Source organism: Sorex fumeus, unplaced genomic scaffold (genome assembly GCF_029834395.1).
Source record: "Sorex fumeus unplaced genomic scaffold, SorFum_2.1 ptg000024l, whole genome shotgun sequence".
NCBI lineage: Eukaryota > Metazoa > Chordata > Mammalia > Eulipotyphla > Soricidae > Sorex > Sorex fumeus.
The window spans coordinates 16,728,723-16,742,527 of NW_026606081.1; the positions used below are offsets into that span (position 1 = coordinate 16,728,723).

General features: G+C 45.6%; 2 protein-coding genes across 2 annotated transcripts in view; one reads left to right on the plus strand and one right to left on the minus strand.

The window, feature by feature from the left end:
• The window catches only part of GSTCD (glutathione S-transferase C-terminal domain containing), a 153,894-nt gene that overhangs the window by 32,243 nt on the left and 107,846 nt on the right, over positions 1-13,805 (minus strand). The gene's annotated exons all lie outside the window — the stretch shown is intronic.
• Positions 2,490-3,627, plus strand: LOC130023336 (protein max-like). The gene has a single exon (XM_056113827.1). The coding sequence runs from the start codon at positions 2,650-2,652 to the stop codon at positions 3,130-3,132; it is 483 nt and encodes a 160-aa protein (XP_055969802.1). The 5' UTR covers positions 2,490-2,649; the 3' UTR covers positions 3,133-3,627.

The window sequence follows — 13,805 nt, forward strand, 5'->3', positions numbered from 1 at the left end:
CAAATTTAAAATAATATAAGTAATATATTCTATAAATAATATGCAAATTGTAAGCAAAAATGTTACATTGTTATGTTAATATTAATGATAATAAAGAATACTGGTTTAAAAAGAGAACATTATAAATGTTTTAGAAATCCTGTGTATATAATTGTATAACTTTGAAAATATATATAATTGTGCCCCCTCACCTTCCCAATTTGAGATAAACATTAAATTTTGTGTTTATGATTCAGTTGATTTTCTTCCTAACTGCATATTTTTAACTACAGAGATCTTTCTAACTATATTTACTATTGAATAATTCTAAACTTTAGATGATTAGGATTATATATTGTATAATATTTGTAAAACTTAGTTGTCACAGTTTATAATATTAATCCACTTTGAAAGACAAAGCAGTATTTACCTTCAGCACTGCTAAGTATTTCATTGTAGAACTATATCTATTTTCCTGTTGAAATGGGAATCATTTTCAGTATTTCCAGATTTTGACATTATGAATAAATGGAAACTTTTTCTATCATTTAAAATTTTAAGTTGACCGCACATTTGTTTACATTCTTTTAAAACTTGCATATAATTAAATCTTGCCTAAATCTAAGTCGTATTTATCAATATCAGAGGTCACACATATATACCCCAAGTTTTATTATAACTAGTACATTTATCCTCCTCTTATCTGTTCTTCTCTCTTGCTCTCCAGCGATTGGCAAGAAGTTTCTCACTGCTGTGATGTTTATTTTAACGTTCTCTATTTTCAATTTCCTCCCTGCAGACCTGGCTCCCTGCCAGTGAAATCTGAGTATGGTGCCAACAAGGGGGGAAAATAGACGGTGACTGGAGAAAGCAAATGTGAGCCCTCCTAGCTGGAGTGGGCCGCTGTGCCAGGAGGGAACGTGCTATTATGGAAGGAACAAAGGTTGCGGTATTTGAAGTTCGGCTCACGTACTTACTAGCTATCTCACCCCGTCACCAGATATTTCCGAGTCCCTGCTTCCTCGCCTGTAAAACATACATAACCCCATCTGCTGAATTACTGTGAGCAATGAACAGGGTGTCACCATGCTTCGGCCACTCCTCCCGCCACCTCAGAGCGCCTGGCTTAGCCCCTGGTTTGCAGCCGCGTTCCACATAGTTGCTACACACCTGCACGCTGGCCAGGTTCACTGTAGCACCCCAGTCCGAGTGAGCAAGCACCTTAGACTCAATGATAAGAAACAGAATCGCTACTTCGGGGAAAATGCTCACGACCTCAGAAAGCTTCTCAAATGCAAAAGGAGGCAACAAAGCGTTAAGGAAGAGAGATACCAGGGCTGTGGGGGAGAGGTAACGAAGCATCACCCTCAAGACAAACTATTCCTGAAGACCACAGAACACTATTCCAAGAAATACTGTGTGACGAAAAGGAAACTTTCCTCAGAAGGCACGGATTGTATTTGAGAGATCTCATCTGTGATGGAAAAATTAATGAGGAGAGATGACGGACTGCCTTTCTGGATCCCGCAGGGGAAGGGATTTCAGCTGACAGCACGCAAAGGCAACTCAGAGCTGCAGGTGAAGGCAGACAGTGGAGCAGGGTGCATGCCACCGATGGGGCGAGAATCACAGCACCTGACAGAAGAGAGTAGCTTAATTCTCCTTGATATACAAACTCAACAGCAAAGGCAAAAGAAGTCAAGAATCTCCCCTAACAGGAAGTGTTTAGAGGACCGATTCTCCTTCTCTGGAGAAAGAGGGGGTGGGGGAACCATCAAACATTCGATGCCAGACTCTTATCTAGTTTCTATATATTCTCTCATGTCATTCTCATAACATTCTTGTCAATGATCTTGGTACGCCCCAGGAGTTCACTGGCCGAACCTCCATCCCGGAGCTACAGAAGCATAAACAGACGAGGAAGCCTGTGGAGACTCCTCAGACGGGTCCGTGTGCCTCTGAGGACTGGGCTGGGAAGACAGGAGACAGAAGAGAACACACATGCAAGAGCAGAGAGCACAGGGGCTCTCGGCACCCGGCGCCTGCTGAGAAGTTCATGTTCTTTCAAATAGTTCCCCAACCACATCACCCATTTCTTTTTGTTGTGACCAAACACCCTAGTCTGAGACCCCCAGGAGCCTCACGGCGAGTCCCGTGCTGCCCTGATGAACTTCAAACCTGGCCAGGTGTGTAAAACGGGATCTGAACTCTAAATCACATTATTATAGTAAAGGCACTGCATGAGGCCCGAGAGATAGTACAGTGGGGAGGGCACTTGCCTCACTCGTGGCCAACCTGGGTTCAATCCCTGGCACCCAATATGGTCCTCTGAGCCCTGCCAGGAGTGATCCTTGAGTGCAGAGCCGAGAGTGAGCCCTCAGCACCAGTGGGTGTGGCCCTCAAGACAAAACAAAACACCCCAAGAAACTGCAAAAAAAGCAAAAGCCATCTCTCCCCGGGTGCTGCAGTGAGGAGGCGGTTCTCGCCCGTGTTGTGTGTGTGTGTGAGTGAGTGAGTGAGTGAGCGAGCGAGCGAGCGAGTGAGTGAGTGAGTGAGTGAGTGTGTGTGTGTGTGTGGAAGGGGGGACTCGGCTCGTTGTTGTCGGGGACTTCCCCCTCCCCTTCCCCTTCCCCGCCGCCGCTGCAGTGTCCGCTGCCTGGGCCGTAGGAAATGAGCGATAACGATGACATCGAGGTGGAGAGCGACGAAGAGCAACCGAGGTTTAAATCTGCGGCTGACAAACGGGCTCATCATAATGCACTGGAACGAAAACGTAGGGACCACATCAAAGACAGCTTTCACAGTCTGCGGGACTCGGTCCCATCACTCCAAGGAGAGAAGGCATCCCGGGCCCAAATCCTAGACAAAGCCACAGAATATATCCAGTATATGCGAAGGAAAAACCACACACACCAGCAAGATATTGACGACCTCAAGCGGCAGAATGCTCTTCTGGAGCAGCAAGTCCGTGCACTGGAGAAGGCGAGGTCGAGTGCCCAGCTGCAGACCAACTACCCCTCCTCAGACAACAGCCTCTACACCAACGCCAAGGGCAGCACCATCTCTGCCTTCGACGGAGGCTCGGACTCCAGCTCAGAGTCGGAGCCTGAAGAGCCCCAAAGAAGGAAGAAGCTCCGGATGGAGGCCAGCTAAGCTCCGGCGGGGCAGGCCAGCAATAAAAACTGTCTGTCTCCTCCGTCGTCTCATCCTCCTATTAGTTCATCTTTAGAACCCTCAGAACCATTTAAGAGACTTTATTTTTTTTCCCTCTTTTTCCCTTTTTTTTTTAAATTTTATTTTTTTTGTAGAAGCTCTTGGACAACAGCTCTCGTTTTCCTTTCCCATTTCCACTTTATTTTTTAAAACCTTTCCCTTCAGGGATTCCCCGTTCCCACCAGGAATTTTTAAACCAAAACACCCCAACTTAGCAGCTTTTTTCTATGGAGGACAGACGGCCAGCCGGACCTCTGAGCACATGGTGTCCTGACCACCACCAGCTCCTCCTGCCCTGCCGGGCATGTGCCCTGGAGACTCCTGCCCTCCCAGCCCCCAAGGCCGCTCCTCCCAGGTCACCCTCACCTCTGATAGACTTTGTGAATCTGTTGGACTGCTCTGCTTTCCGAAGATGACCTGTTCGGAGTAATCAGAATGACTCACCCCTTCATTTTAAGGATTTTTCCCTCCTAAAAAAAGCTCTTTATTGCTCCTGTTGAAAGACCAGATCCTTGAAGAAGTTTGTGGTATAAAGGAAGTAGGAAGAGATGAGCAGCGCAGAGTCTATGGCCCGTTTCACTCCTGCTTCTCTCAGCCAGCCTTAGGGAGGGCCGCGTGACACTCGTGTGTGGTATGTGTGCGGGACAGGTGGCAGCAGTGAGAGGGAGCCACCAGGGGGCGGGACAGGGAGGGAGAATCGGGTGGGGTAGAGCTTTTGTATTGAGGGCCAGTGATAATGTTTTGATATTTATTTCCTGCTACTGAAATTTGAATCTGAATGAATCGTCCCTATTTCTGATGATGTCGGTATTGCAAAGCGACAGATTCATAAAGTAATGATCAAATTTTCCTTTCTTTCCGTGTGTATTTCTAAGAAATAGAGCCAACTGATTTTGTATGTAAATACCAAGAGCAATTTACCTGGTACTAAACATCCCAGTGCGGACCCCTCCCTGCCCCACCCTGCTCCCCGACCCTCCTGGAACCTACCCCATTGTGTGATCCAGCCCTGGTCTGGCTGCCGTCAGCGGATCCCAGGGAAGGGTTTTGTGTGTTTAGGCCTCATTTTCTTTGTCTCTTTCCTACCCCGTCCCCAGCATCTGCTGATTTCTAGTGTATACTCTGTAGTCTCAGTCTGTGTTTGGTTCCATTCCATGGAAATAAAAAGTATGTTGTACATACTGCCGAAGAATTGTCTTGCAAGTTAAGGCTTCCCCCTTTACTATAAGACTATAAATAAAAACTTATTTTATCCTTCAAAAAAAAAAAGCCATCTCTCCCCTCTTAGCCCCTCAATCCTGACTGAACTCACTGAAAAGGTCTATGTTCTCATTTACGTTAATATCTCAGGACTAAGAGGGAAAGGAAACAGTGCTAGTCAAGAGTTGTGTCTGTGTGTGAGTGCACTTGCTCACCAAAGTTCCTGGGCCCTCCCAATATGCATTACTGGATGCTGAGCGGCCCTGGGGGACCTGCATGGGGCAGCATGAGGGTCCCTGACCTGCTCCCCTGGGGCTGAACTCTGGCTTCTCTTTTCAGCTCTCAGACAGAAATGAGCCCGAGCTAACGTTTGTTCACTAAAACATCTTTTACACTTTTGTGCTCTTGAAAGTATGTTTTTTTCCCCCACTACTTTGGCGGGGGGATCACACCCAGTGATACTCAGGAGTTACTCTTGGCTCTGCACTCAGGGATCACTCCTGGTGATGCTCGGGGGACCCTATGGGTGCCGGGGATCAAACCTGGATGGGCCCTGTGTAAGGCAAGTGCCTGCCCACTGTGCTCTTGCTTCGCCCCCTGATTTTTCTACTTTCAGTGTCCCAACAACACCCCTGGCAATGGGCGGAGACATGTCATCAGTGCCTGCTGCTCTTCTACCCGTCAGGGGCCAAGCTGGCTGCCCTTAGTTCATCCGAACTTGATGCATGGACTGGAGGCGACACGGTTCCATTCTTGTGGCACATGAAGAATAAACAGATGGACATAAGGATAGTGGCAAAGTACTCTCCAGACTCCTGGGGGCAGGGCCGAGGAAGAAGATGCAATGTTAGAGGAGCTTCGTGTGGCCGGACCCAGGGGGCAGCCTCCCTATCCAGAGCTAGTCAGCTGTGACAGAAGGATCACAGACCACAGAGCCAACGGGCAGCACCAGTGAACACACACACAAGCACAAACCCTGGTGTCCCACACAAGAGAACGCACACCCTTAAGTCCCTGTTGAAAAGCAGATTGTGACCTGGATTAGAGATTCTAATCACAATGCAAGAAAAACTGTCATATATAAAAAATTCCATCAAAAGAAACACTAACCTGGAAATTTAAAACACTCTATAAAAAATTTCAGGATGCAAGTTTTCAAGGCCAAACTAAACATTGTAAGGAAATTAACTATGTGAACATGTATATTTACATGCAAAATTTAGGATAGCCAAAGTATATAGAAGAAAAGTCTAGAGACTTTGTTAGAAATACTTTTATTGAAAAATAAATAATGTAAGCATTTGCTCCAAGAAATCAAATAAATATAAAAACATATAGAAGACCAAAATGTAAATAATAAAAACTCAAACATGGTAGAAATAAAAAGAAAAATCCAACTCAGATTTTTGAAATGTGAAAGATTGCTCTACCTCTTTTTTGTACATGATGTTGTTTTTGTTTTGGGGCCACAGCTGGTGACGCTCAGGGCTGACGCCTGGCTCTGCACTCAGGGATCTCTCCTGGCGGAGCCTGGCAGACACTATGGGATGCCGGGGATCGAACCCGGGTCTACCCTGTGCAAGGCAAACGTCCTCCCTGCTGTACTATCACTCCAGTCCTATGAAATAATTTGATGGGGGGTATGTTTAATAGTATAAGACATTCCACAGACCACAGACATGTTCAAGTGGAGAGAAAACACTCAATATAGAAGATGTACTATTTATATATTTTTAGTTTGTGGGCCACACCTGCTGTACTTAGAGCTCACCCCTGGCTCTGAACCCAGGAATCTCTCCTGCGGTGCGCAGTGGACCATACGTAGCGCTGGGAGGACAGATGGGGTTAGCCACACTCCAGGCAAGTGCCTACCTGCTACCATCTCTCCAGTCCCAGATACCTTTCAAGCAGACTGCTTTTCTGGAGGAGTTTTAGCACATCTTACAGCAAAAGTGAGTAGAAAACAGTTACTCCAGAGTCTCTACACCTTCACGTGGACAACCCTTCTCGCCAAAAGCCACAACCACGAGCGGGCAGCCAAGGACACAACAGCATTCCCCAGTCAGCAGCTCACCTTGGGGTTCTCTCCTGCCGGGGGCATCCCTGGGTTGTGGCAACTACATGCTGGGATGCGGCTCTCGGCCTGAGGCCCCAGACAACCCCCTCTCCCCACCAGCAACCACTCTCCAGGACTCAGCAGATACGGGGTGTTCTCGATGTTTCATTTCAAGAACAGAGTAAGAAAATATTCTAAAAATTAATAAGGACTAAATTACGACAGAAGATGGTGACTTTCTGTTTACTCCAAAACCCAGAATATAAACACACAAATATTTTTTTGGACATAGAGGTAAAAGGCAACTCTTACCTTTTTATACCAAATTCCCCCCACCACCAGTTTCACAGGAACATATGTTCTCAAATTCTTTCACAATAGGACTAATCCTGTAAAAACCCTAAATATGGGCATTATGTGTTTCCAGGACTCAGGCAGCTTTCTAACGTGATAATTTGGCAGACACGTCCTGATCAGTGAGACCTTAATCCAACTTCAAACGGAGCCCAGCTCATCTCTGCCGGGGGCTTATGCTTACACTCGTGATTCACACAAAAACATCCAGAGCACCTTCACTCCCTTAACTTGCTGTGGAGAAGATACTGAGGTTCTGGATGGTGTGTGTGTGTGTGTGTGTGTGTGTGTGTGTGTGTGTGTGTGTGTGCATATGTATGCCTGTGTGCATGTGTGTGTCTGTGTGCATGTGTGTATGTGTAAAGCAATATTCTACAGTGTGCTGAGATTTGATAAAGAAACTGCTCTTTTTAAAAAAAATTTTTATTAGTGAATTAGTGGGGTACAGTTACAGACTTACAAACTTTTGTGCTTGCATTTCATACAATGGTCGAGTACCCAAGAAACTGCTCTTGATAAAGCACCCCAATAATTACACAGATTATACAGGTATGGTGCTAGGAAGAATAAAACCCAGGTAAAATATGTACCTGTGAGTCAAAATCAGGCAGTTTTAGAGTTTGCAGTTTTGTTTGCTCCTCATTCCCACGCCCCTGCCACCCCCCCTCCCCCCCCCCAGCTAGATACCGCGTGGTCACAGAGCTTAGAGCAGGTAGAAGGAAAGCTCGGGAAGGACAGACTGACCTCACTGGCTTTGGGACCCCCTGCAGAAACCCTGAACAGAGGAGCCACCCTCTTTCCCTGCTCCCAGGACAAGCACCAGGGCTGGGGGGCAAAGGGAGGAGGCGGGTAAGGGGGAACAGCAAGGGGCAGACAAAGCTCTGAGTGCTGGGGAAGAGGGGCAGGTTGGTCTGAGGGGGTGCGGCACTGAGAGTCACAAAGTGTCAGGATGGTACTGAGGGTTTGAGGAGCTCCACTCCCCGGGAGAGTGTGGTGGCCGGGACGCAGGACCAGGAGCTGAGACTGGTGCACAGGAACTCAAACGACGGCCCTGCAGTGCAACCAGCCAAACTCCCTCACCACGTGAGGCGGTTGCCCAGCCCACAGTGACACTTGCCGCAGCCCTGTGACACTTTCACAGGCCCCCACACCTGCTTCTGAAAGCGACCCAGGCAGCTACAGGGCGGGGCAACACTTTCGGGAAAGGACACCGGCTTATAAAACAAAACAAAAAATCCATGATGCTGTTACAACCCACTTCCACAATTTTAATACAAAACTAAATTTTTGATTAAAAAATGTTTCCTTTTAAAGGGATAGAGGTTATCAGCTAAACCTAATTCTGGGGTTCACTGGAAAAGTTCTCAGACACTATCCCCCTATGTTTTCATCATGTCTCTCTCCAATTTTGCTCTTAAGTACATGAACCTAGTCACTCAATAAAACTGAGTGATTGGTGATTGTACTAATTTTGCAATTTTCTGTTTGAAGTATACTAAAATTAAGTCATATTTTTTAAAAAAGTAAGGTACCAATGTCAAAGTAAGGTACCCAAGTCAACAATAGCTACAAAGGAAAAATATGGATTATTTTTATCAAGAATTTAGCAGGGAAATTTTAGATTCAGAAAGTATAAATATCTCCTTACGATAGCAACAGAAAATGATTTTTTGTAAAGCCAAAATATTCTATATAGCATAAAGATTTTAAAAAGTAAACAGCTATCACTGTATCCTCCAAATAATCATTTTAGAAAGCTGCTTGTCCCAGAGTAGAAAGGAGTTCAATTTCCTGGAGATGTAATCTGGTATTATCCATGCCAGGTGCAATACCCAATTTTACCCACATAAATCAGCCCAGTATTCCTTCGTTGTGGCAGCCTAGTTCGGCCTTGAGATTTTATCGGCCTCTCCTTTCTCATCCTTCTCAATGCTGCCATATTGGTGAAGCCTTCAGGATCAGGGGAATGAGACCCATTGTAATTACTGGTTTTGGCATATCGAATACACAACGGATAGCTTGCGAGGCTCTGCCGTGCGGGCGGAATACTCTCGGTAGCTTTCCAGGCTTTCCGAGAGGGACAGAGGCTTTTGGGGCGACCTCTAATCGCCCTTGTAGGTGTTACCATATTTGAAGCCTATCAAATATGGTACGGCAATTCCGGAAGATGGGTATTTCCCCCTTGTTGAGACGGAAGCAGTCATTGAAGCCCTAGCCAATCAGGGCATTCAAGCTCAATACATCAAGATATTCAGTGAGCTGTATTACGGATTCACTACCAGTATCTCACCATTCTACAAAGAAGTAATCATTGATGTCAAGAGAGGGGTTCGGCAGGGTGATACCATTTCACCGAAACTCTTCAGTGCTACCCTCAAGAACATCATGAGACAACTGGAATGGGAAGGAATGGGAGTGAAGATAGATGGTCGGCAACTACACCACCTCCGCTTTGCTGATGACATTGTTTTAATAACGCCAAACATCAGCCAAGAGGCACAAATGCTAGCCAACTTCAACCGTGAGTGTGGAAAGGTCGGACTACAGCTGAATCTTACAAAGAAACAGCCTCATTCCTGACGCCCCATTCGCTCTCAACGGAACGACCATCTCCGAATGCAACAGCTATGCGTACCTAGGTCGAGAAGTCAACATGACAAATGACCTGGAACCCGAGCAGCGCAGGAGGAAGAGAGCAGCTTGGAACGCTTTCAAGAACATCGAAGAAATAGCTAAGAGGACAAAAAACCTCCGGCTCCAGGCACATCTCTTTGATTCCACTTGAGGAACTGAAAGATCTATGCTTGGAATATCATGTTTCACTCAAATGAGAGAAAGAATTCGGAGTTCCGACCTCTGTCAACAATCAAGAATCAGGGACTCTGTCTCGTTTGCCAAGGAGTCAAAAATCAGATGGGCTGGTCACCTAATGAGATTTAAAGACAACTGCTGGACTAGAGCTGTTACTGACTGGATTCCACGGGATGTTAAAAGACTGCGTGGCCGCCCACCTACTAGATGGTCAGACTTCTTCATCAAGATCATGAATGATTGGTTTGAGGCTTTTCGTGTTCCTAGAGTGAACAGACGCCACTGGGCTACACTAGCACACGACAGGGACAAATGGAGACGTTACTGGCGCCGGCTCGAGCAAATCGACGATTAACGGGAAGTCAAGTGATCAAGTGATCAAATCAGCCCAAACTCTGCCTCTAAGAGCCAGGAAGGTCAGAGGGTACCAACTGTCCGGTTCGGCAGAGGGGGAGCATGAGGGTCACAGAGAGGTGGACACAGCCACCAGCCAGCAGCAGCTTCTCCTTTAAAAGCAAATCACTTGAGTGTGGGCCACGTTGGTGCACAATTTTTTTTTTCCCACATGTGACCATACCCCAAAATAGCGATTCTTTTCCTATAAATAAAAGACAAACTGTGAAGTCTCTGTGTACTTCTTCGGAGAGATCAGGCTAGCTGAGACAGCGAACACAGTTCCTTCCCCTGGACGGGGCAGACTGACTATTCCTCCTATTCCTCCCCGCCCAGGAGCCCTGCTCTCCCAGCAGCAGGCATGAAGGACAGGGGAATGCAGCCAACCCCTGAAAGCAGCAGCTCCCTGCGAGGCGGGGGTCTTGCCGTCCGCGGAGCCCCCGGAGGCGCCACTTCCCAAGTACCCCAACTTGCTGCTTGGAGAAGAGGAGCCATTTATGAAACGAGACAGAGGCTGAATATGACCAAACAAATGAAATTCAGATTTCTGCTCCAGCAATTCCCCCCCAAATGAGCTTGAATCCTTCTTCCTCACCTGCCTGCTACGTCCAGATTCTGGCGAGTGGCTCCAAGGATGCTCATAACCAGTCACAGGCCCACTACCAACCCCAAAGAAAGAACATTAGAGAAGTTGGGGAGGGAACCTCATGATAAAAAAAAAAAAAGCCAACAACAGGTAATTATGCTGATTTTCTCTGCCATTCTGTCTGTCTCAAGGAAAGCATTTCCGCTGCTGTGACACTTCCACACGCAATTGAGGGAGGGAAACCTTTTAGGTTTCTTGAGATGAGAAATTCAAGGTTTGAAGAAATTCGGCAATTTGTCTGAAATCATATATAACTGGGAAACATCTGTAATTCCAGGCCTGTTTGAAAAATAGGTTAATAGTTGCATATCTATCCTACCTGCCTTGAAACGTTCCATGAATAAGAATGTGGAAATATCTTGACTTTTCAAAAACGAGGAGGAAAATAATTTCAGAAACAAACTTTTTTTTCTTTTTTTCTTTTTTTTTTCTTTTTTTCTTTTTTTTCTTCTTTTTTTCTTTTTTTATTAGTGAAACACCATGAGGTACAGTTATATGCTTACTTACAAATTTTGTGCTTGGGTTTCAGTTATACAATGATCAAGTGCCCATCCCTCTACCAGTACCCGTCATCCATCACCACGGGTCCCAGCATCCTCCCCCCGCCATTTCCCTCCCCCCCCCCGGCCCCCCCCGTCCCATCCTGCCTTTGTGGCAGGGTATTCCCCCTTGTTCTCTCTCTCTTCTTTTGGGTACTGTGTTTTGCAAGAGAGACATTGATTGAGTGGCAATCAAGTTTGGTCTATAGACTACTTTTAACATGCTTCTCCCACCCTGGGAGGGTCCTCACAACCCCCTTCATTTGGTGCTCTCTTCTCTATCTGAGCTTCCTTTTCACCTAGAACGTGTGGCTGGCCTTCCATTCATGGAGCAAAATTCCTGGTACTAATCTCAGCCATTCTTGGGTGTTAGTTTCCCTTTTTGTTGCTTTATGTTCCCCAGATGAATGCAATCTTTCTGTGTCTATCCCGCTCTTTCTGACTCATTTCGCTTAACATGATACTTTCCATGTAGTACCACTTGTATGTAAATTTCATAACTTCATCTTTTCTAACAGCTACATAGTACTCCATTGTGTAAATGTACCAAAGTTTCTTTAACCAATCATCTGCTCTTGGGCACTCAGGTTTTTTCCAGATTCTGGCTATTGTAAAGAGTGCTGCAATGAACAAACAATTGCAGATGTCACTTCGACTATACCTTTTTGCCTCTCTGGGATATATTCCCAGGAGTGCAATAGCTGGGTCAAATGGCAGATCAAATTCTAATTTTTTGAGAGTCGTCCATACTGTTTTCCAAAAGGGTTGGACCCGCCGGCATTCCCACCAGCAGTGAAGGAGGGTCCCTTTCTCGCCACATCCGCACCAGCATTGGTTGCTTTTGTTCTTGTGGATGTGGGCCAGTCTCTGTGGTGTGAAATGATATCTCTTGTGGTTTTAATCTGCATCTCTCTGATGATTAGTGATGTAGAGCATTTTCTCACGTGCCTTTTTTGCCATTTGAATTTCTTCTTTGCGAAAGAGAAACAAACATTTTGGAAATAAATTTTAAGAATAAAAATATACTACACTTTCAGGCTCTGCCAAATGAATCTATATGGGATGAATTACTACTCACTGATAACATTTTGTGTGTAATAAATATGATGAATTTATCCATATTGAAAATGTTCAGTCTTAAATAAATGGTTTTAAAAAACGAATTTGTCCAAGTTCATAAAGAACAAGAAGTGAGGGCGGGCCACTTCTGACGCCTACACTCCCACCCTCCATGAAACATGTCCCCTCAGCAGGGCTCACTGGAACGTGTCAGCCAGTTTTCTGCCCAGTCGCCATTCTCGAGGCCCAAACACTTTATAGCAGGCAGGAACATGGGGGACCGAGATTCCCTGGACGCTCGGTGTGAGCAGTCGGCTGGCAGCAGAGACAGCATTACGTATGTTACCCTAAGCCAGTCCCCATCAACCTGGCAGAGCCTGGCAATGGCAATTTCACGCTCCATCCCCCGGGGCAGGTTGCTGTTCAGCAGCCAATGGCCCCCTCTCTGACATGCCCCTGGGTCTCTCCACCAGGGGAAATGGGTGCACACACCTTGTTAGGCAAGCCTGATTATTCAGCACGATTTACATCTCTTTGCCCACAAGGGACAACGGGATGGGCCGCGTGTAATTAGATACAAGATCCCTGCAGCCTGCACTGATTTGGGCACTACCCTTCCTCTGCAAACTAGAATATAGATAAAAGGAAGCATCGGGTTTGAAGTCTGAGGATTCCAGGTCTCTGAGAAGCCCTCTGAGGACTGGAGAGATAGGGTGAGGTGCTTGCTCTGCATGTGGTCCAGGGGGGTGTTGAGCACCACAAAGGGGTCCCTGAGCACCACTAGTAATGATTCCTGAGTGCAGGGCCAGGAGGAGTGAATCAGATCAATGCAAAGTTTGTTTTTGGGGTTTAAAAAAATTTTTTTTTACTATGTAAATGAAAGTTTTATTGACCTTTATTCACCTTTTTCAGTGCTTTGTAAACACAGGTAAGTATTGAGGAGAAAATAATGGAACCCTGTCTCCATCTATCTCAAGCAGCTGAGACTGGCTGAAGTGAAATAGCACAAAAAGTGAACACTGACAGAACATGGAACTAGGTTCCTTGAGAAATTTAGGACTATTTTGGAAACTTTTCTAAATATATCAAAATTAAAAGTTTAGAGAATGTAACAAAAAAGGGACTTAGGCATGTTGTTATGGAACAGAACTAATCTTTGGGTGCACATCCCTTGAATATCCCTTGATTATTATTGCAGCTGTTGAAAGCTATCCCTTAAACACAACTCTCTCAAATTTAGCTGAACCGAGGAGACACAAAGGCATGATAATCCCTGACAACTGAAAAATACCATTTGCAGAGACTTGTCTCACTAACTCAAACAGACAAAATAATGCATAGCTAAAATAAATAGTAATTTAAAATGCTATCTCGTTACCTTTTAGCAGGTATCGAAAACAAAAATACTAAGGAAATGTTGCCATAGAATCCTTCAAGCTAGTGTGGAAAAATGACACAAACACACACACACACACAGTTTTTTCTCACTGCTTAACATATAGTCTACATATGAGTGGCTCAAACAACAACTATTTTTGACACTGTGACCATGTCA

Bases quoted from the DNA above. Each gene is read 5' to 3' on its own strand.
- LOC130023336 (XM_056113827.1), top strand. From the start codon at position 2,650: ATGAGCGATAACGATGACATCGAGGTGGAGAGCGACGAAGAGCAACCG.